This window comes from Jatropha curcas, chromosome 2 (assembly GCF_041381405.1).
Source record: "Jatropha curcas cultivar XTBG-Jc1 chromosome 2, XTBG_Jcur_1.0, whole genome shotgun sequence".
In the NCBI taxonomy this organism is placed as follows: domain Eukaryota; kingdom Viridiplantae; phylum Streptophyta; class Magnoliopsida; order Malpighiales; family Euphorbiaceae; genus Jatropha; species Jatropha curcas.
In genome coordinates, this window is record NC_143152.1 from 32,278,154 (window position 1) to 32,299,089 (window position 20,936).

The window sequence follows — 20,936 nt, forward strand, 5'->3', positions numbered from 1 at the left end:
CGGTCGTTCAACAACCGAACCCCCTTTGTCGTTTATATCATTAAAGGACGGTTGTTCAACACATCTCGTTTCGTAAATCAGTGACATAAAAGCCATATGCTATCATGCGACGCTACTTCTAATTTGTACGCGGTCGTTCGAGGACAGATCTGTTGTCGTGTGATCGTTATTCATCAAAGAACAAAACCGACATGTCATCCACAGAAGAGTACGCTGGAAGTTGATAATCGACTTGCATATACACTTTGACCTGGCGCCAAATTTATAATTTGAGTGGAGAATCGATGGCGAATTCGCGGCCGGATTCGAAAATTTTCAGCGTCCGAATCGTATCGATCGATTACTACATGGCACCGCCGATCCCTAACACCGATATTTGCTATAGTAGCTTTCAAGGTTAGCTTTCAGTGTTTTCAAAATTGTAATGGAGTTTGAAGTTGAGACCTTATGATATTTTAGTTTTCCTGTAAGCAAATTGGGGGTATTGGGGTTTCTAATTTGCTTTTATTATTGAACTCGCTGCCCTTTACTGAAACGGACTTGTTGAACGAAGGTGGAAAGGTGAACGAGGTTCCTGTTGTAAGGGTTTATGGCTCAACTCCTGCTGGTCAAAAGACTTGCTTGCATATTCACAGGGTAAGATTGCTATGCTCACTTAATGCTATGTGTAGTTGCAAGCCTCAATCTTCTTGGGTTACTAGTTCTTCTTAGCTTCTTCTTCTTCTTCTTCTTCTTCTTCTTCTTTTGGTGATTTAACACATTTTTCATTCCTTAAATGCTCAAAGTGCTGTCCGACGACGCCTTTGAAGCTCCTTAGAGTATTGAATTGCGTAATGTACTTATCTAAGCTGCCTGTGTTGGTTGCTGTAGGCTTTTCCCTATTTATATGTCCCATGTTCAGACATACCACTTCATCCAGATCAAGAAGGTATGGCTATACTAGTATTGGTTGTTATTCTGTCCTGCATTTATAATGTGATTTGCTTCAGTTAGCACATGATAGTCAAAATATATATACTCTCTTTAACTTGCTGAATTTTGCAGGTGATTCATACACAAATGCAATTGCTCTTGCCCTTGAGAAATCCCTGAAAGTATGCTTCGTTAATTCCACTGCTGAGTTCCTTTCTTTTTAATATTTTATTGTCTTTTTTTTACATGGATGACACCTTATATGTGATATGAGATTACTTTGGTTGACTCACAGCTTAAAGGTAATTCTGGTTCGAAAAGACAGTATGTGCATGGCTGCAGTCTTGTCCGAGCAAGGAAATTTTATGGTTACAATTCATCAGAAGAGTTGTTTGTCAAGATATACCTGTATCCTTATGTTTGCTTATTCTCTTCAGATTGTCATGCAGTTTTTTCATTTTTATAGTACTCTTTTTTGGTACATTTGAATGAAATTTTATAGTACTTTGGGAATTACATTGCATAACACCTTGACAAAATCTTAGCTATTATCCACATGATGTCTCTCGTGCTGCTAATCTTCTTCTGGTACCATTATTGAACCAGCCAATAGTACTAAGTCATAGTTTCATTCTTTTCATTTCAAATTTTGTGTTTGGGCACAAGGATCATTTTACCATTAAACCACTAATTTCCAGGGAGGAGCAGTTCTAGATAAAAGTTTGAAGCCTCATGAATCTCATATCCCTTTCATTCTCCAGTTTATGGTAAATGTTGTTTTATATTTGAATTCATTGAATGAAGTTCTTTTATCACAAGAATCAGACTGGATGTTCATGACTATTGATGTCATTATAATTGTTGGTTGTATCATAAATTTGCTTTTGGTGTTTGACCACTTTTATGGCTTTCTTTATGGACTGTTCTTTTCTTGGTCCTGGCAAGCTTATAGAACAAACTGTTGAATAACTGCTAGATAAGTTCATCAAGTGCCATATGCTTGTATGGTATTTTATTTTGTATTTTGATAAGTAGTATCCCAATACCAAAGGTAGGCCTCCTTCTTAGTCTATTCAAAGACAAGCCGTTCATGTTTGGACTAGGGGATTTATGAGGAAAATACTGGTGGCATGGCTGAGGAATCAAATCCTGTTTCAAGACGTGGGTAGCACGCTGACTTGCCAACCAGGCTAATCCTTTTGTATGCTGAATTGCTAACTGTGTGATCTAAATTTGGCTGACAATTCCCTAACATCTATTCGATCCTGGAAGATTTCATCTGGGGAGATACTTGTGTTTAGACATGAACTACTCTTCACATTTAAACGTCAATACAAGGCAACTTGATTGTGTGTTTGATAATATTATTGTAATCCACAGGACAGATTTATATGTACCTTTTGCTTTCTTTCCTTTTGGTAATTTTCCATTCTCAAGTATGACTCAAAACTCACTTTAAATGATACAAAATATCTTATTTATGGTTTTGTCAGAACTCAGGCATCATTATGTTGTGAATTGCCTCATTTGTATCTGTGGATTGTTGAGGTCCTCTTTTATTTCAGATTGACTACAACTTGTATGGAATGGGCCATGTCCATCTATCAAAGATGAAGTTCCGTCATCCAGTACCTGATGTTTTTATGCCAAGAAAATTTAATTGCAATAGCCAACATGGACTGGAGATGGCAAAGGTTACTTGCATGTCCACTGAATTTCAGGTCATCTTTGTCTCTTTTTCCATATCCAATGCTTTTAGGGTATCTTGGAATATATTCATACCGGTTATGTTCTAATTGTGAATGATACTGTGGATGATTTCATTAGGCAGGTTTGAGTAGTGGTGAGTCCTTCGATTCTCCCTTTTGGATATCTTCTACTATTCCAGGTGATTGGATGTGGAACTTTTCCAGTGAATTTGAGGTGCCGTCAGATCAAGGTCTTCACCAGATTAAACGTCAAAGCATTTGTGAACTTGAGGGAGATGCAATTGTAGATGGTTAGTTTTGGTCCATGGCTATGCCACTTTAACTTATTTCATTCATGATTTCATTGCCCATATTGTTAACCTTTTGTGGTTTACAGAGATTTTGAATCAGCAATTCAAAACATTTATATCCCCTTCTCAAAATTGTTCAGACGTAAAGATGGTGCAATCCCTTATACCCATCTGGGAGGTGTGCCTGCTTTCTGTCGTGCTGGTGTTTTATATGCAACATTGGATGTCACAGCGGCTGTTTTGTCCTTAATTAAACTTACTTTCTGGTTATGTAGGAAGAATATGAAAGGACTGGGGTGCATGGGGCAGCTATGCCACCTGATCCTGGAAAGCCACTTGCTGAGGACGTTTTGAAAACTCTGTTCCATGTTCCTGAGTTTGAGAGAAATCTTTTAGAGTTGTGCAGTAAATCAATAGTAGAAAACTTATCTTTGATGGGGGATAATGTAAAATTTCAGCAGTCATCGATATCTTCAGCTAATAAAGAAAATTTGGTTGAACGTGGAATCATCAATTCTAACAGTATTGATGAAGGACCTCAGAAGTTTTACACAAAAGGAGACGCTGTTGGGGTTTCATCACTTATGGGTTCTTCATGTGACGATGAGTTAGACACTACACCTACAGAAAGGCAGGATGCAGAATCTGAAACAAATGAAACATTGGATCCAAAGGTAGTTCTCATGATTAGCATTTCTATCTTTCTATCTATATTTCCATTTCCGACAATCTTACTCTTACCTAAAAAATAATCATGAAGACACATTTGGGTTTCATCACCCTAAGCTTCTATATCTTCAGAAGCTATTCAGTCTCCCATTTTGGCTGCACATATTACAGGTTTCGGATGTTCTTAAAATTCATTTGTTTTCAGACTGCAGATACAGAAGCTTTGGGTCTTTTGAGGTGGCTTGCCACTTCTCAGGCTGCTGAAGATATAAACTCTGATGATGATCTTGTTCGCGAGACCATTCTAAGTCCATTGTTACTTGCAAGAACAATTGAGAACGTGCTGGAGAAAGCCAATATGGAGTATGAGAGTGAGTCTCAACAAGAGTGTCAGGACATTCTAGATTCAATTGAGGATTTGAAGGAGACAGCTTTGCGTTCTATTGATTGTATCAATCATAATCAAACTTCATCAGAAACTCATCAAGGGGATGGTTTGCTCTCATCTACTTCCAGATCTTCTGGAAATTCATCAAAGATAGAGATGAAAGACGATTCCAAAAGGTATTTTCAACACCAAGTACTGCAGACTACTATCACGCAAGTTACTAATAAGCGCAAAAGGGAGAAATCATTATGGGGCTCATTACCCTTCTCCATGACCCAAAAGGGGACCGATGAATCAGAAGCTGTTTGGTCCAACATAGCTGACGCATGTGTTGTTGAAGGTCAAGATTGCATTGGCACATCCATGCCTAGAAACGAAGGGGGGAAACATTCTGATACTCCAATGAAAAATCCTGACACAGATTTTTGTCAAATAGGTGACTTAGTTGGATGCTCTGTGCGGGACTTAATGAGAAGAAAGCGATGCCACCGAATAGCTCAGCAGGAATGTGGAAATAGTGGGGTCAAAAAAGTTTGTGCAGTAGGGGAACACGAACCAGACAATATTCTCATGCCAAATCAATTGGATTTACATGCAGTAAATGAAGAGCATGGCAACAAACCTCTTGGGTCTGCCAACTTTAGGCCTTCAATAACTGACAAACAAACAGAATTTCCTGAGGGTTACAGTTTTATATCTGTTCATCCTAGTTGTCACACATATGTGGAAGCACCTTATGTATCAGGCAGTGGTGGTGCATTGCAGCATAGTACTCATCCTTCTTTGGTAGATACAGGGATGAAAGAATTACAAACGCTGGATAAGTCCAACAGCCAAGAATCTGCAATTGCCATGTACCATTATGAAATGAATAACGGTGAAGACTTTGACTGCAAAGGTGCAACCTCAACCGATGCTATAACTTCTAATATCTATAGATCCAGATCAGATTCTTTATCTGACAATTTGTTATGTAAAGATGTTAATTTGGTCATTGAGCGAGTGGAGCCAAAGGAACACATCGGTCCATACTCTTTGTCAGCTTCTCTTATTGAGCATGAGATGTTTGTGAGAGATGATAATGAGCCAAAAAATTGCCACAAAGGCAGAATTTCGGTGGCAAAATGCAATGAAATTTCTAATGAAAAACCTATGGGCAAGCACATGTCAGCTGACACCGCTGTTCTAGAGAATGTAAAAAGTTGTGTTGCTAAATATGGTAGAGATCCAGGTTTCTTGGCACTCGACAACTCCAGATCCAAGGTTGTTAGCATGGAAGGAGTGTCTGGAAGCTTAATTGGCATGACCTTCAACAAGAAACCTCCCATCGTGGATTGGAAAGATGGAACATGTGAAAATGCTTCATGTATAGCTGCTGTATCTTGTCACACTTCTCTTATTAATAAGTACAACAAAAATGAAACTTCAGGTTTTCCATTTCCCTTGTCATATTTAGCCTTTCCTCCTCCCTGCTTCTTTTGACATGTATATATATGGATTTGGTTAAAGTTAATTATACTTGTTATTAGGATTGAGAGCTTTTTAGATGGGCATAGGGTTTTATGACTTACTTTTGGTTTTGGAACTCAACAACAATCAAATAACTTGTAGGAAATGTGTTGGATGAACTTCTCCCATTTTTTGAAGAGGACTGTCAAGAGAAGAAAGTAGTTCAGAATGATTCACTTTCAAACGGTGACTTAAATGTTGAGAAAGAAGCTATCATGGGTGTCCCAACCCACCATCAAAATGACGGTTCACTCCTGTACCTTTTGACACCCATTTATTCACCCCCTTCTGCAGATTGTGTATTTAGATGGTTAGCAGGTGATAATAAAGGTACGAGCTAGAATTTGCTAACTGATGTTTCCAGTCCTTTCCAACAACTTGGATTTCATGTCTAAAACCTTATTTGTGGTTTTCCAGATATTCCTGGAGAGAGAAATGCATCGTCAGCAGAGACTTTACCCATTAAAGGTAGATCATCCAAATCCTTTATTTATGTAGGACCATGAAGCTAAGAATCTTGTTAACTCCGCTGCTTCTTACAGGGTCTCCTGAGATGGGTTCACAAGGTTCTTCACCTGTTTGTGGTAACAAGGTTTCAATGGAATCAGGTTCTTTATCTCACTTGATACCTATACAGAATCAAGTGCAACAAGAAATACATCAAAATGATAATTCGGAGCCTATTCATAGCAAGGTTCAAATGACATTGCATGGTGAACGAAATAATGTAAACCTGGATGCATGCACTGATGGCTCTGTAGATTTATCTCAAATTTCAGGCCCAAATGGAAGATCAAGGCCTACTCCCCTCAGTCAAATTGGATTTCGTGATCCTGCTAGCATTGGTGCTGGGCAGCAACTAACCTTGTTAAGTATAGAGGTATTGATAATAGCACGTGTAGGGTTTCACCTCTTATGATGGTTTTTTGTTTGTATTGGCATTTGCATTTCCATCAACCTTCATATTTTGAGATGAAAATTTAGTAGGCAACTCAAGCCTTGGTGAATTGCTACCATATAATTTAGTACTCGGTTGGAAAAAATACATAAATAAATAAAGCGGTTTATGGAATCACATGCTGACAGGTTCAGGCTGAATCTAGAGGAGATCTCAGGCCAGATCCTCGGTTTGATGCTATCAATGTAATAGCTCTTGCTTTTCAGAGTGATGGTGATCCTGCTGTTGAGGTCTATGTGCTTTTACATAGTCATACAGAATCTTATCAGAGGTATGATCAATATTATCAGGCACTGATATTTGCTTTACTTTCTTTCTTTCTTTAGATCTGTTTTCTACATTTGCATTACATGACCAATGTACTGGTTGGGCTTTCTTGAGGAAAAGGATTGGTGAAATTAACTAATCCAAGCACAAACCAGGAAAGAAAAAACAAAATTGCTGCAAATTCTGGAGGATGTTCTTTTGGTTGAATAAGAAGGAACCATAGGGTGTACCAAGTTCTTTTGGCTGATATTTTTGGTTTAGGGCCTTCAAGGTGGCTCCAGTTCCAATTTGGACCATTATTTTAAGTCCTATCTACAGTTTGCTGTGTTTTGTGGTTTTGCAGGGAATCTTTTTTTCAAAATTTAGAATTCGGTTTTCTCTAGTTTATGGCCTATTCCATGTTTGAAATCTTTTACATAGTAATTTAATCATTGCCCTCATCGTAATTTGTTTTGCAGGAGTTCTGATGGAATATCTGTAAATAAGGTGCTTTATTTCTCTGAGGAAAAGCATGTATTTAGCTATTTTATAAGGATCTTAGGTTCATTTGATCCTGATATTTTAATGGGTTGGGATATTCAAGGTGGTTCTCTTGGATTTTTGGCTGAGAGGGCTGCAAATCTTGGTATGGGCTTGCTTAATAAGATTTCTCGGACACCATTAACAGCCAATATAGAGACTGGGCCAACAGAAATTTCTGATAAGGGAGAGGTGGATATTATGCTGCATGAGCCATTAATTGCAGACTCTGGTTTGGTAGAGCAGGCAGTAATTGAAGATGAATGGGGCAGAACTCATGCCAGTGGTGTCCATGTTGGTGGCAGAGTTGTCCTTAACATATGGAGACTGATGCGTGGTGAAGTTAAGCTTAACATGTATAATGTTGAAGCTGTTAGTGAAGCTGTGTTAAGACGAAAAATTCCATCAATTCCATATAGAGTATTGACAAAATGGTTTTTAAGTGGTGCTGGACGAGCAAGATATAGATGCATTGAGTATGTGATTCAGAGGGCAAAGCTGAACCTTGAGATAATGAATCAACTTGATATGGTAAGACAGGAAAGATTTGAAATCTAATGTTATTTTATATATATTTGCATTTTTAGGTTTGCTGGCCTCAATTCTTCCCCTTAAATTATGTCGTATGTTGAGTGATATATGAGGCTCTAGATTAGTTAAATCATTTTTTTTTTTCATTCAAAAATTCATATTAGGTTGGTTTTACATGGACATCACCTTTGGTTCATTCCTGGCACTCACTTTTACCATCTAGGCTGATTGTAGGAATTGATTGAATGAATTAGGCATGGCTGGTTCATTGAACTGCCGGTTTTGGTTCACGGAACTGGCAGTTCAAAAATTTTAAAATGTTGAACCTGAACTGGCCCTTGAACCGCCGGTTCCAGTCCGATTCTGGCTCCAGTGTGGTTCCGATGGACCGACGGTTCCGATCATGGTTTCCGACGATATATATATATATATATATTTTTTTTAAAAAAAATTGATTCCAATATTATATTTTTCTTTCGAATATATTAATATGAGTCTCAAAGATATTGGTAAAGTTTATTTAAATAAATTTTAGAATGCTCATACTCATATAAGAATAAAATTAATTAATTTTACAAAATAATCAAATAAATTATCACTTTATTTTGTCTAAATATTATTAATTAAATAAATTATTAGAAAATTTTGAAAAATGCTTCAAAAGAATATAATTTTGAACTTAGTGAACAATTTAAAAGGAAAAAAAAAGAAGTTAAAAACAATATAAGTTTAGGCTAAATATTTCTCTCTTTTTTTTCACCATTTTACTTTTTAGATTTTTAGCTTTTAAAGTAAAGTGTATTTTCAAAAAAAAAAAAAAAAAAAAAAAAATCTTAAGTATATAATGTAGTAAAATGTTATTTAGACTTTTAGAGATATATAGAATAAAATAAGTGATTATCATTTTGAAAATAAAAATAGAAAATTTTCAGTTCGAACTGGCCTGGAACCGCCGGTTTACCACCGGTTCAGATTCAAATTTTAACATTCACATGAACTTTAACCGGCCCTTGAACCAATGGTTCAGGTCCGGTTCCGGTTCATCTACAGTACTGTTCGGTTCCGGTTCAAAATAAACTAGTGGCTATGCCTAGAATGAATTGAAATTTTCTATGAACTCTAGTTTATTGCTCATTCTTTAGTCCAAAGAGCATAATAATAGTTTGGCTTGAATTGATACTTAATTTGAATCAGAGAAGAGTTTCTGTATATTCAACTTTCCATGAAGGTTCCTTTTTCTTTTTCTTGCTTCAGGAAATCACTTTAGTTTGTAATCATGGGCCTTTTAATGGTAGTGCTTCTTGACCATCACCTTTTTCACCAGTTACTCTTTTTACAGGGTGTATTTACAGCACATCCACATCCTATTGAGTGTTGTAGCTGAAGGAAATATAAAAATTTTAAGTGTGGAAAGAGGAGTATCTAGGAACTGCCCCCTCCCAAAAAAAAAAAAAAAAAACCACCTTTTTTCCTCTCTATTTGAATTCTGGACAGCTGATATTGATCTTGGTGTGGCTGGTTTTGCAGATAAATCGTACTTCAGAGCTTGCTCGTGTATTCGGCATTGATTTTTTTTCTGTTCTCTCACGAGGCTCGCAGTACCGCGTTGAATCTATGATGCTCAGACTGGCACATTCACAGAACTATCTTGCCATTTCTCCTGGGAATCACCAGGTTATTGCTGAATAGACTTTGTTTCACCATTTGTTACCTGATGAAATGTTATGTTAATTTGGCTCCTTTTCACATGTGATCAAACATGCACTTCCAAATTTTACCGCCATATTATTCTACTAACATTTTTTATCCTGAAGACTTGACTGATACTTTCTTTTATGTGTCCTGCTGTTGAAAATCAGCTATCTTCATTTTCTAGATTCAGCATTTGGTAATCTAACCTCCCCCTCGGCATTCTTTCTGAGATTATCATCATGGAATGATGATTTCTGCTTTCTTTTCTTTTCTGACCTATACTTGAGTTTTGCATTCTAACTGTTTGAGTAATGACTCTACTTCATGTACATATAGGTTGCTTCTCAACCTGCGATGGAGTGTTTACCTCTAGTAATGGAGCCAGAATCTGGTTTTTATGCTGACCCAGTTGTCGTCTTGGATTTCCAGTCTCTTTATCCATCAATGATAATTGCATACAACCTTTGCTTTTCCACTTGTCTCGGAAATGTTACACCTTCAAAGGCAAAAACGCTAGGAGTTAGTTCGTTTTCACCAGAGCCACATGTTCTAAGGGATTTGATAGATAAATTACTGCTCACTCCAAACGGAGTTATGTATGTGCCTCCAGAGGTAATTCAGTTAGTTGCTTTTTGTTTCTAATATAAAATAAGTTTTTATTGGTAAATGCCTTGCATATGGTAACTTTAACTCGCTTTCTGTGGAATGTTTCTAGACAACAAATCTATAATTATTGTTAATGAAGCTCAATGGAAGATATTCCAGATTGAAACGCTTACACAATTCATGAATTGTATTCTTGTATAAGAAGGGAAAACTTTCTTATTGCTTAGATATTATTTTTCCTCTTTCCTTCCCAGAAAATTTACTTTTAACTTCCATGTATAAATCATCATAGCATAATCTTTGTCGCTTACCTGTAATGTGCCTAAGTTGTCCTGTTGTGTTTTCTTTTTCTTCTTTTTCCTTTGGGTCCCAAAACAGTTGACTTCTGATCAGAGAAAGACATTGAGGCTGCTAATGTATTGCTCAAGTTAAAATATGAGTCTCTGTTGATCTAAAAATACTAGGTGTAATTTTAAACAGTTCATTTGTGATTGTAATCGGATTAGAATGTTCTGTTTCTTTTTTTTGCTGTAGCTAGTGTTCTTATTTTATGCTCAGTAAAAATCTGGTTATTTTTCAACTTAAAATAAAAAATTTTTTCATGATTAGCATGTCTTCCTGTCTGTTAAAATGGGGGAGAGAGAAAAGGAAAGAAAGTCATACCCATTCCTTGCATTTACAGGTTCGTAAAGGTGTACTACCCCGTTTGTTGGAGGAAATATTGTCAACCAGAATAATGGTGAAACAAGCAATGAAGAAGTTGGCTCCCACAGAACTAGTGCTTCACAGGGTAATGCTGCACAAGAATACTTACCGAGCATAAAATAGTTTAAGCACTAATTTTCATATATTCTTTCAGATATTTAATGCAAGACAGCTTGCTTTGAAGCTGATAGCAAATGTAACCTACGGTTATACTGCTGCTGGATTTAGTGGTCGCATGCCATGCGCTGAGCTTGCTGACAGTATTGTTCAATGTGGCCGTAGCACACTGGAAAAGGCTATTTCTTTGGTAAATGCAAATGATAAGTGGAATGCTAAGGTTATATACGGTGATACTGACAGGTATTCAACATTAGTTACTATATTAGGGATTAAAAACCTGTGACCATGTAATTTTATCTTGAACCAAATTCATAGAAGTTTATCATAACTTTAGGTGACTGGAGGGTTAAATTAGTTACAAGAAAGGCTGTGGTCTCATTTTGTTTTGACAGCTCTTATCTTTGGGGTTTGTTTTGTGCAGCATGTTTGTCCTCCTGAAGGGACGCACTGTTAAAGAATCTTTTCAAATTGGGAATGAGATAGCTTCTGCTGTAACTGCCATGAATCCAAATCCTGTCACCTTGAAATTGGAGAAAGTCTACCATCCATGTTTCCTTCTTACGAAGAAACGCTATGTTGGCTACAGCTACGAGAATGCAGACCAGATTGAACCTGTCTTTGATGCCAAAGGTATTGAGACTGTTCGCAGAGATACTTGTGGTGCAGTTGCAAAAATGATGGAGCAGTCATTGAGACTCTTTTTTGAACATCAGAACATGTCTGAGGTGGAAAGCAGACTTTTACCAGTTTCTTATAACTCTAAGCTGATAATTTTTTCCCGAAACTATTGGTGTTTCGTCTGTATTAACCTTCTTTTTGGCGATACAAAAGGCCTTTTTTAATCTTTGTTTCTGCTAGAATTTCTCCTTTGCAATATATATTTATTTTTTTGACCAAGTGAATGTCCATGTTTTGTATGCAGATTAAAGAATATTTGCAGCGTCAATGGACTAGGATTCTATCTGGCAGAGTTTCTATTCAAGATTTCATTTTTGCAAAAGAGGTTCGATTGGGCACTTACAGCACAAGGGTATCTTCATCACTCCCACCAGCAGCAATTGTGGCTGCTAAAGCTATGAGAGCAGATCCCAGGGCAGAACCACGGTATGCAGAGCGAGTGCCTTATGTTGTGATCCATGGTGAACCAGGTGTCCGTCTGGTTGATATGGTTGTGGATCCATTGGAGCTTTTGGCTATTGATTCTCCTTTCAGATTAAATGATATATATTACATTAGCAAACAGATAATTCCAGCGCTGCAGCGAGTATTTGGACTTCTTGGTGCTGACTTAAATCAGTGGTTTTCAGAGATGCCTCGACCAGGAAGGGATGCTTTTGCTAAGCGCCAATCATATGCTTCGAATCCCCAACGCACCAGAATTGATTTTTACTATCTTTCGAAACATTGTATGCTCTGTGGTGAGTTGGTCCACACATCAACACATATATGCAATAAATGTTCACAGAAGGAAACTGCTGCTGCAACAGCTGTAATTGGAAGGACATCAAAATTGGAGAGGGAGATGCAACACCTTGCTGCTGTAAGTATGATGACCATCCTGTTGGGAATTGTAGCAATTCTTTATGGTCAACGGTAGTTATAATTTCTTGAGCTTTGGTTATTCTACATGCTATGTCCTAGTGTAATATGTACCAGTATTTTTCTTTCCGTAGACCACTGGCGTTCATTGAGCTTGGGAGTAAATTCTTGGACTATGAATCACAATATTGAACTTTGTAAATTCTTTAATGAATCACCCATGTTGCACGTGAGAGCATTTTCGTTGCATAAAAGCATTATTCAGATTATGTTTGTGAATTGCAACTACTTGCTTATTTCAGTTAGATTGAATATCATGATTGAATTGCTCCTCTCTTTCTCTTCCTGATTTCTTTTTTTTTTTTTTTTTTCATTTGATTATATCAAGCGATTTTTAATTCTCTTCTACAGGTATGTCGACATTGTGGAGGTGGGGATTGGATTGTGGAAAGTGGGGTCAAGTGCAATTCGCTTGCTTGCTCAGTGTTCTACGAGAGGCGTAAAGTTCAGAAAGAACTACAGGGTCTCTCTGCTGTAGCTGCAGATAAAGGTTTCTACCCCAAGTGTATGGTTGAGTGGTTTTGACTGTCTGCTGTTTGTACATCCCTGGCTTGGATATCATCTTCAAGTAAGAACATTCAAAGTTTTTAACCAACAAAAGCTTTTCCTGATGTAACCCTCTTTTCTTGTTGTATAGCTTCTAACTGCTTTACCCTTCCAACCATATAGAAAACTGTTGTTGTATCATGTGAATATCCTGGTAATGAATCTGTATTTAATTATATATATGTTCCTCATTTATGTAACCTATCCAGTCATTTTATCTTAGGCAGCTTTTCCACGGCTTACAGTTACAGGATGTCTTGCTTCTTGCGTTTCGAGGCAGACAACGAATACGACCTTTATGACATTCATTTGCTGGAGAAAACTGGGCCTAAGCCCATGTGTTAAGTAATTAGCGGCCCATAGGCATTTTCCTATGTTCAAGTTTAAAACTCTTATATTATTGTGGGCCCATTAGGCCCAACGTTGCTAAATTCAGTTTCTCGGTGGCCGAACAAAACCAAGAAGGGTTTAGGCTTCTCCCTCCGTCCATCCCATTCATTCTCAAATGCTAAATGCAGGATTTTTCTAACTCCGGATACTAACCTTTCTTTCTCAAAAAATGGCGCAAACCCCAATCTCTTTCCTCCTCATGAGACGCATAATTCAAAACCCCAAAAACCCTAAACCCGCATTCTCTTACCCACTTAACCTTTATCGAAATCTCTTCCTTAAACCCTACTCCACTTCCTCTCCCTTACCGGATACCCCAAAGCCCTCTTCTCTCTCCGCCCGCATGAGCTTTGTCTTCGATCAAATCGATGCCATCGAACGTGATCGTGCCCAAAAAGATGAAACCCTCAAAAAAATCCGAGCTTGGCGCCAATCCAAAAATACCGTACAGCGCGAGCAACAAAACCTAGAAACCGTAAGTACCCAAAGTTCGGAAATATTAAGCTCTCAAAATGAATGTATAGAATCTGGATTTACGGATAATAATGATTCTAGTTCAAATTTGACGCCCGAGTCTAATTATGGTGAGCTAAAGAAGAAAACTGAGGTTGAGGTGGTCCATCCGTGGCCTGAATGGATTGAATTGATGGAGAGATTGGTGCACCAGAATTACTTTGACCATAGGAGGAAAGATGAGGATAAAATGGTTCGAGAATTAGGTTTTAATGCACATGAGCTTGGAGATGACGATGTTGGAATTGATTTTAAGGATTTCAAGACTGTACAGAATGCTGTTGTCAATTTTGGCAAGGACCGGTTCGATATCGTTAGGTTAGTGATTTATATTATTGGCAGTATTGAACTCAATCCATTGCTTACTATAGTTATCTGCGTTTTGGAGGGTTTATCCACTTAGGTTTATATACATAGGTTATCTCAATCACTAATTAGGGGCGAGGGGGGAGGGGGAATAATCTTTTAATTGTTAGTTTATTTTTATCTGCTCAAAATCATATACTGATGTAAATGTTTTTAAGCTCATGGTTAGTTCTCTAGATTCGTTGTAGTTACATTCTTTGTAATGTTGTTCCAAGTGTTGTCATTTGGATTGGCATATGCCATATGGTGAGACATAAAATTAATTTCAGGTCATTGAAGAGGCAGGATATACAAGTTTTAGTTGGCTATGGATGCCCAAGTGCAGATAAGAAGGTTGTTTTCTCTGCAAAACTTCTAAGGAAGCATGTCCACCTTGATGAAGGTGATGTAAGTGTTACTTTCTTGTTAGTGGTTTTGGCATGCTTTAAAACTGATGTATCAATTTTGATGGTTCTTTCTTATTATTTTGATGTTTTATAATTGAACCGTCGATGTAGCTTGCATTTAATTCAGAGAGGATTGTATTCTCATGTTGGTCCTAGTCAAGGTCCTCGGTTATTAAGTGCCATAAATTGACTCTTTGCCTGTTAAAATTAGTAGTAAAAATATTTAACATTTTACTTTCATGTTGTCTTGAATAAGGTGATCTTACATAAATAAAAAGGTATTCTTCATTGCTTCTTCTCTCTATTCTGCTTATGTTTCTTGTTTTGGTTCCTTTTGCTGTCATGTTTTTCTTTTCGTTGATTTATTCTCCCCAACATTCCTTTGTTGGGTTAAAAAAAATATATTTTCCCCTTCTATTATATATTTTTTATAATTAATTTTGAAAATATGGCATTTGCAATGGGATAATCTTGTAATAATTATGAACGACAATTTTAAGTGTGCTATTAATATTTCAGGTTTGTAGCAACTGCAGTTTGAGAAGCTCGTGTGAAAGAGCATATCTGCTAACCAACAAGGAGGATGAAGCACGAACAGTAGATGTAATGCGGGTTCTGCTAACTTATGGTTTTGATCCCATAAATGGATCAGTAGCCAATAAGTCTCTTCTGAAACAAAAATCACTAAAAACTGTAGTCCGTAAATTACTTCATGAGGTTGTAAAGCTGAGTGCAGTTCCAATTGATCCTAACCTTCCCCCTCCAGTTATCAAAAAGCCCCCGCCAAAAGTGAAGCAACCTCCACCTCCTCCAAAGAGACGAGTTGGACGTGATGATGTTGAGATGAAAAGGGGGGATTGGATCTGCCCCAAGTATGTTACAATATAACTTGCCTTGCTAATTGACTTATCTCGTTATTGTTATTATAAACGGTTAGCTGTTTATTGTGTTTAAGTGAATTGCCATTTTGGAACATTTTTTCCACTGGAATTTTTCCCCAACATTCTCCTTTTCTTTGGAAAAATATGCTAAAAAAAAAAAAACTGTATATGTTGGACTGTGTCATATTCATTGGCATTTGCTATCTAGATAACCTTATCTATGTATGATAATATCATGGTCTCATATGCATCCATGGAATATCTCAGAGCAGAAAATTGCTTTGCTAGGCAGATCTGAGGCAATATTTACCATAAACTTTCTAAATATGCTTTCAGACAGGAATTGAATTATTCCTTTTTTTTTTTTTTTTTTTTTTGTCATTGTTTTTTATCTTAGCTGCTAATAATGTTCACTGTATGTTTCCAGGTGCGACTTCATGAATTTTGCCAAAAATAAAGTGTGCTTACAATGTGATGCCAAGCAACCAAAGAAACAGTTGCTTCCAGGAGAATGGGAATGCCCAGAGTAAGCTTTTCAATCTCAAAGAATTACTGTTTCTTTTCCCTTTCTTGTCACTGCTGTTGAGACAGATCATTATAAGTTTACCTGTTATAAGAAAAGATATGCAGTTTGTAAAATTCATTAATGTTGCATTGGATCCTAGCATTGCAAACAAAGGGATTCAGAATTTTTAATTTAAATTAATTGAATAATATTTCTCTTTGTTGGTTTATTCTATGGCAGGTGCAACTTCTTAAACTACAGGAGAAATATGACATGTTTCCATTGTGATTGCAAGCGCCCACCTGATGAATTTACTGAAAACAGAATGGAAGAGAGGCAGCATGGTCGAACAAGGTTGGAGAAGGTTGCCAGCCGGCCAGAAGTTTCTAATGCCTGGAATTTTGACTTTGATGACAATGAATCTGATGGGGCAGATGTTGCTGCTTTTGAATATGCAGATCCTGCAGCAATGAACAATGACTCTTCTTTAGGTACTGCAGCTCAGGGAGGAAATTTTAGAGGGTTTGACGATGATCTTAACAGAACCAGCAGAGTTCCAAGGGTTCAGGAAAGAGAATATTCTGATCCTGGTCATAATAGACTTGGGACAGGGTTTGATGATTTTGATGATGAAGATGATGTTGACAGTTACGAGTTAGATACTGAAAACAATAGGCCTACATTTAAGGATTCTCGAAATACTTTTTCTCAACAAGGGTACTCTGAATTGGAAGATGGTGCAGAATCTGGTGATGATTTTCACACTCATCCAAGGACAAGTCCCCCATTTTACTCCAAGCCATCTAAGCCTATGCATAAGAAGGCAACTTCCTCTGGTTCTGGAGATGATGAACTGGATATTGATTCAGACGAAGAACTTTCAGTTAATCCCAAATGGAAATCTAGTCATGTTGCTGATGCTAGACACATGAACAGAGGCAGGGGCCGAGCTGGCCTATCCAAGGCCAGGGGATTGAGTTATGGTTCAGATGAAGAAATTGTGCTTGATTCTGATGCAGATGATTTTGATGAGGATTTTAGCTCCAGCAAAAGGAAAGGAAATAAACAGGGTTTTGGCAGAAGGAACTATCAAAGAAGTTCCGACTTGAACTTTTCTGCTTCAGAATCTGAGAATGATGAGCAATTTTCTCGAGGTAATAGGTATGGAAGGAACAAAATGGAAGTTGGTAGACGACATGACAACTTCAAAGGTCGTGGTAATAATGACTTTGGAGGAGATCGTTATGGAAGATCCAATGGTAAGATAGGGCGCGGAAGGAAATCTTGGAATGATGACTTTGATAGATCTAATAGTGTAAATAGAGGATTGCATGGTAACGATCGTTCTGGGCAGAGAACAAACAGTAGAGGCGGCAAATTTCAGAATTTCAAGGGATCAAAACAAGAAGGATTTCGAAATCAGCGACAAGGAAAGTCCCGAGATTATAATATGGACAGGGATAGTGATTTCGGGGAGATTAGAAATAGCCGGCGAGTTATTGAAAGGTAATTTTGATCCAAAGATGATTGTCATCTCCATACATTGTTGATTGCAATGCTGATTATGCAGATGACTAGCATTTCAGCTCCCAATTATCAGCACGGATTTACTTGTGTGAAAGTCTTTGACCCAAATCAGGAATTGTTAGAACGGTAACTGTGGTTATCTCCCAATCTGCAATACAAATTCTCCATCAGATGAATGAATAAGAAATTTTAGGGCGTAAGCAGACTGCAACTAGCTGCTTCATCCAGGTGGAACACATGCCTGCTATATTTGCGCCCGTGTCAATCAGATTAGTGCAAGGATAGCATATCGAATTGGATTTTAAGTTAGTCTGTTATGAAAATTCAGTCGGAGTGTAGGCACCTAGAATTTTTGTTTCGTTTCATGTAATACAAGTTGATTTTGGGTTCATATGTTGGGCTGCTGGTACAGTAACATGGCATATTATATTCCTGCCACAGAAATGCTGTTGAAGGAGAAATTTATGATTGATTTTGGACAAAAATTACAGATCGAAGGTTATTTTTGCTGTCTTTCTCGGACGTGAAGTTCAAAACTATTTGCCTCGGCCGTCAGATTAATAAAAATGAAGGTTTGAATTAGTAGCAGAATCATTGACGGTGCCTAACAGCCCATATGTAGTAAAAATAAATTGACATATGCGAACATCTATGAAAAGTGTGATCAGGGAATTTTGTAATTATTGTTTTTATTATTAAAATAACTTACGTGGACCAACAAAATCAAACTGCATAGTTCTACGACTGTCTTATCCATAGAAATGGATGGGCTAACAGATTTCTTATCCCCTTCGTTTTCTCTCTCTCCCCCTCCATTAACAACCACCAAACCAAAAACTAGAAAAACAGCGTACAGTAACAGACTTTTAATGGAGAGCCTGCTTGCTAATCAATGCCTTTCTCGTCTCAAAATCTCTCCAAATCTCACAATCCATTCGTCCTCTTTCTTCTCCCATCAATTCCCAAACCTAAGAACAACCCATATTCAGAAGCCAAGCTTCACACTTTTTGCCCTGCAAAACCAAGAAACACAGAACCCACTTAAAGATAACACCAAAAACAACCGCGCTACTGAAGATGACGAATCTTACGGCGAAGTTAGCAAGATCATTGGTAGCAAAGCTCTTCAAGATGGGACAGGCATGGAGTACTTGATAGAATGGAAAGATGGCCATACCCCTTCATGGGTCCCATCAGATTATATAGCTAAAGATGTGGTGGCGGAGTATGAAACTCCATGGTGGACCGCCGCTAAAAAGGCCGACCACAATGCTCTTAGCGAAATTATTGCCGCCGATGATGGACGTGACGTTGATGCTGTCGACAGTTATGGACGCACCGCATTACTTTTCGTATCGGGTCTCGGCTCCGAGCCGTGTGTTAAGCTTCTAGCAGAAGCCGGCGCAAATTTGAACTACCCTGATAACAGTGGCGGCTTAACGGCGCTCCACATGGCAGCCGGGTACGTGCAGCCGGGTGTTGTTAAGTTATTATTGGATCTTGGAGCGGATCCGGAAGTAGAAGACGATCGAGGATTGACGCCGTTGGATTTGGCTAAAGAGATCTTGAAAGTTACCCCAAAGGGTAATCCAATGCAATTTGCTAGAAGACTGGGGTTAGAAAATGTAATTAGGATTTTAGACGAGGAACTGTTTGAGTACGCGGAGGTGCAGGAGATTATGGAGAAGCGAGGGAAGGGCGATCAAGTAGAATATTTGGTCAAATGGAAGGATGGTGGTGATAATGAGTGGGTCAAAGCTAGATTCATCGGTGAGGATTTAGTTAGGGATTTTGAGGCTGGATTAGAATATGCTGTAGCAGAAGGAGTGATTGGGAAGAGAGTAGGTGATGATGGGAAAAATGAGTATCTTGTTAAATGGACGGATATTGAAGAAGCCACGTGGGAGCCTGGAGAGAATGTTGATCATGATTTGATTATGGAGTTTGAGGAAGGACAGACAATTAATGGGGCTGGAAATGTGGAGGTCCAATTAAGTAATGATGGGCTTGGTAGTACTGTGGAAGCCCAAACAAGCAAAAATGGTAATGAGTCTATTTGAGAATTTGAAGCTGTAATTTTGGGATTGAAGTTTTTTAATGAAAAGATTGTTATTAAAGCCTAAAATGGATTTTTAGCAGTCATATTTTCTGGACAAAATGCTCTTTTTATTTTTGGTAAGATAAATTTTAAAAAAATAATAATAAAAAATGAAATATTTGTTATGATCAAATTGCTCTAATTGTTCTGAAATTGGCTCAAGGTGGTTGACGTTGTGCAGGCAGTGACTTCAGCTCATATCATTGGCCGAATCCAAGGTCAAAAAATGAAAACCGGACGATAGACCAAATTGAACCGACATTGGTTTGATCGGTTTTTACATCTCAACTCAGTTTTATACTCAATCCATTAATTTCTATGAAATCAATTTGAATCAAAACCACAAATTCGGTTCAACTCAATTAATGCGACAAATTGAACTTCTCTTGATCGAACCGAATAGAAATTGATGGGTTTGGTACGACCGGTGATTTTGGACCTTCCTACCAGCACATATCTAATTTTGTATAAAATAAAATATAATTATTATTTTAACTTTGCGTTTATCCGAAAAATAGAAATTGGTGATATGAGTCAAGACAATATAAACCTTTCGTCTTTTTTTGCCATAAAAATACATATGACGTCCTCATCTCTAGCCAGACTGAGAATAGCTTCCCCCACTCTCTTTCTTTAATATAAACACTTCTTGATATATAATTTTCTTCGAATTTTTAATTTCCAATGGAAATATAATTTATTTTCATATCAAACCCATCAAATCTTTTTTCAATTTATATATGAATTTAGTTTCCATTTATAAGGTTGATTTTTTTTTTTTTCAGGTATGAACAATATATTATATGTGGGTTTTTTAATTTGATAAAAAAAATAATTAATTTAATAGAACAAATGAAAATTGACATGTAATATAATATTATTGGGAAAAAAAATAGAGAAATACTACAAATTGAGAAAAAATAGGGGATATATATCACGTAAATTGAATGATGTTTTAAATAAAACAACTCTTGGATATGTTCAAACTAACTTTTGTATCATTATCCTTTAAATTTAATAGTAAATATTTTTGAGTGAAATTTTTTTTTTATGAGAAATTGTATATCTAAATGAACATTTAAAAAAAAAAAAAATCTTCAACATGGAGAAGGATACAAAAAAATATATATATATAAATAAAAATATTTTCAATTTTGGGTCCAATCCAAGTTCACTATTTCCCCAATTTATTTTCCACTCTCCCTCTTTGGATAAATTTTCATTGTTCTCCTCTTATTTCCTCGCAATAA

At 37.2% G+C, this 20,936-nt stretch overlaps 2 protein-coding genes across 2 annotated transcripts; both read left to right on the forward strand.

The window, feature by feature from the left end:
* The first annotated feature begins 161 nt into the window (after nucleotides 1-161).
* Nucleotides 162-18,101, forward strand: LOC105647534 (zinc finger (Ran-binding) family protein). The gene is made up of 29 exons (XM_037642067.2): nucleotides 162-396; nucleotides 554-636; nucleotides 871-928; nucleotides 1,045-1,094; nucleotides 1,208-1,320; nucleotides 1,458-1,500; nucleotides 1,611-1,679; nucleotides 2,478-2,633; nucleotides 2,740-2,911; nucleotides 2,998-3,089; nucleotides 3,187-3,585; nucleotides 3,786-5,397; nucleotides 5,580-5,807; nucleotides 5,895-5,945; nucleotides 6,020-6,357; nucleotides 6,564-6,706; nucleotides 7,161-7,752; nucleotides 9,280-9,426; nucleotides 9,781-10,056; nucleotides 10,733-10,840; nucleotides 10,910-11,115; nucleotides 11,297-11,600; nucleotides 11,798-12,415; nucleotides 12,826-12,984; nucleotides 13,550-14,241; nucleotides 14,559-14,676; nucleotides 15,195-15,547; nucleotides 15,984-16,082; nucleotides 16,302-18,101. The coding sequence occupies exons 1-29, from the start codon at nucleotides 285-287 to the stop codon at nucleotides 17,569-17,571; spliced, it is 8,661 nt and encodes a 2,886-aa protein (XP_037497995.1). The 5' UTR covers nucleotides 162-284; the 3' UTR covers nucleotides 17,572-18,101.
* Nucleotides 18,102-18,209: 108 nt separating this feature from the next.
* CAO (chloroplast signal recognition particle component (CAO)) lies at nucleotides 18,210-19,713 on the forward strand. Its single transcript, XM_012233660.4, has one exon. It carries the CDS (start codon nucleotides 18,350-18,352, stop codon nucleotides 19,646-19,648), a length of 1,299 nt encoding a protein of 432 aa, XP_012089050.1. The 5' UTR covers nucleotides 18,210-18,349; the 3' UTR covers nucleotides 19,649-19,713.
* Nucleotides 19,714-20,936: the final 1,223 nt, after the last annotated feature.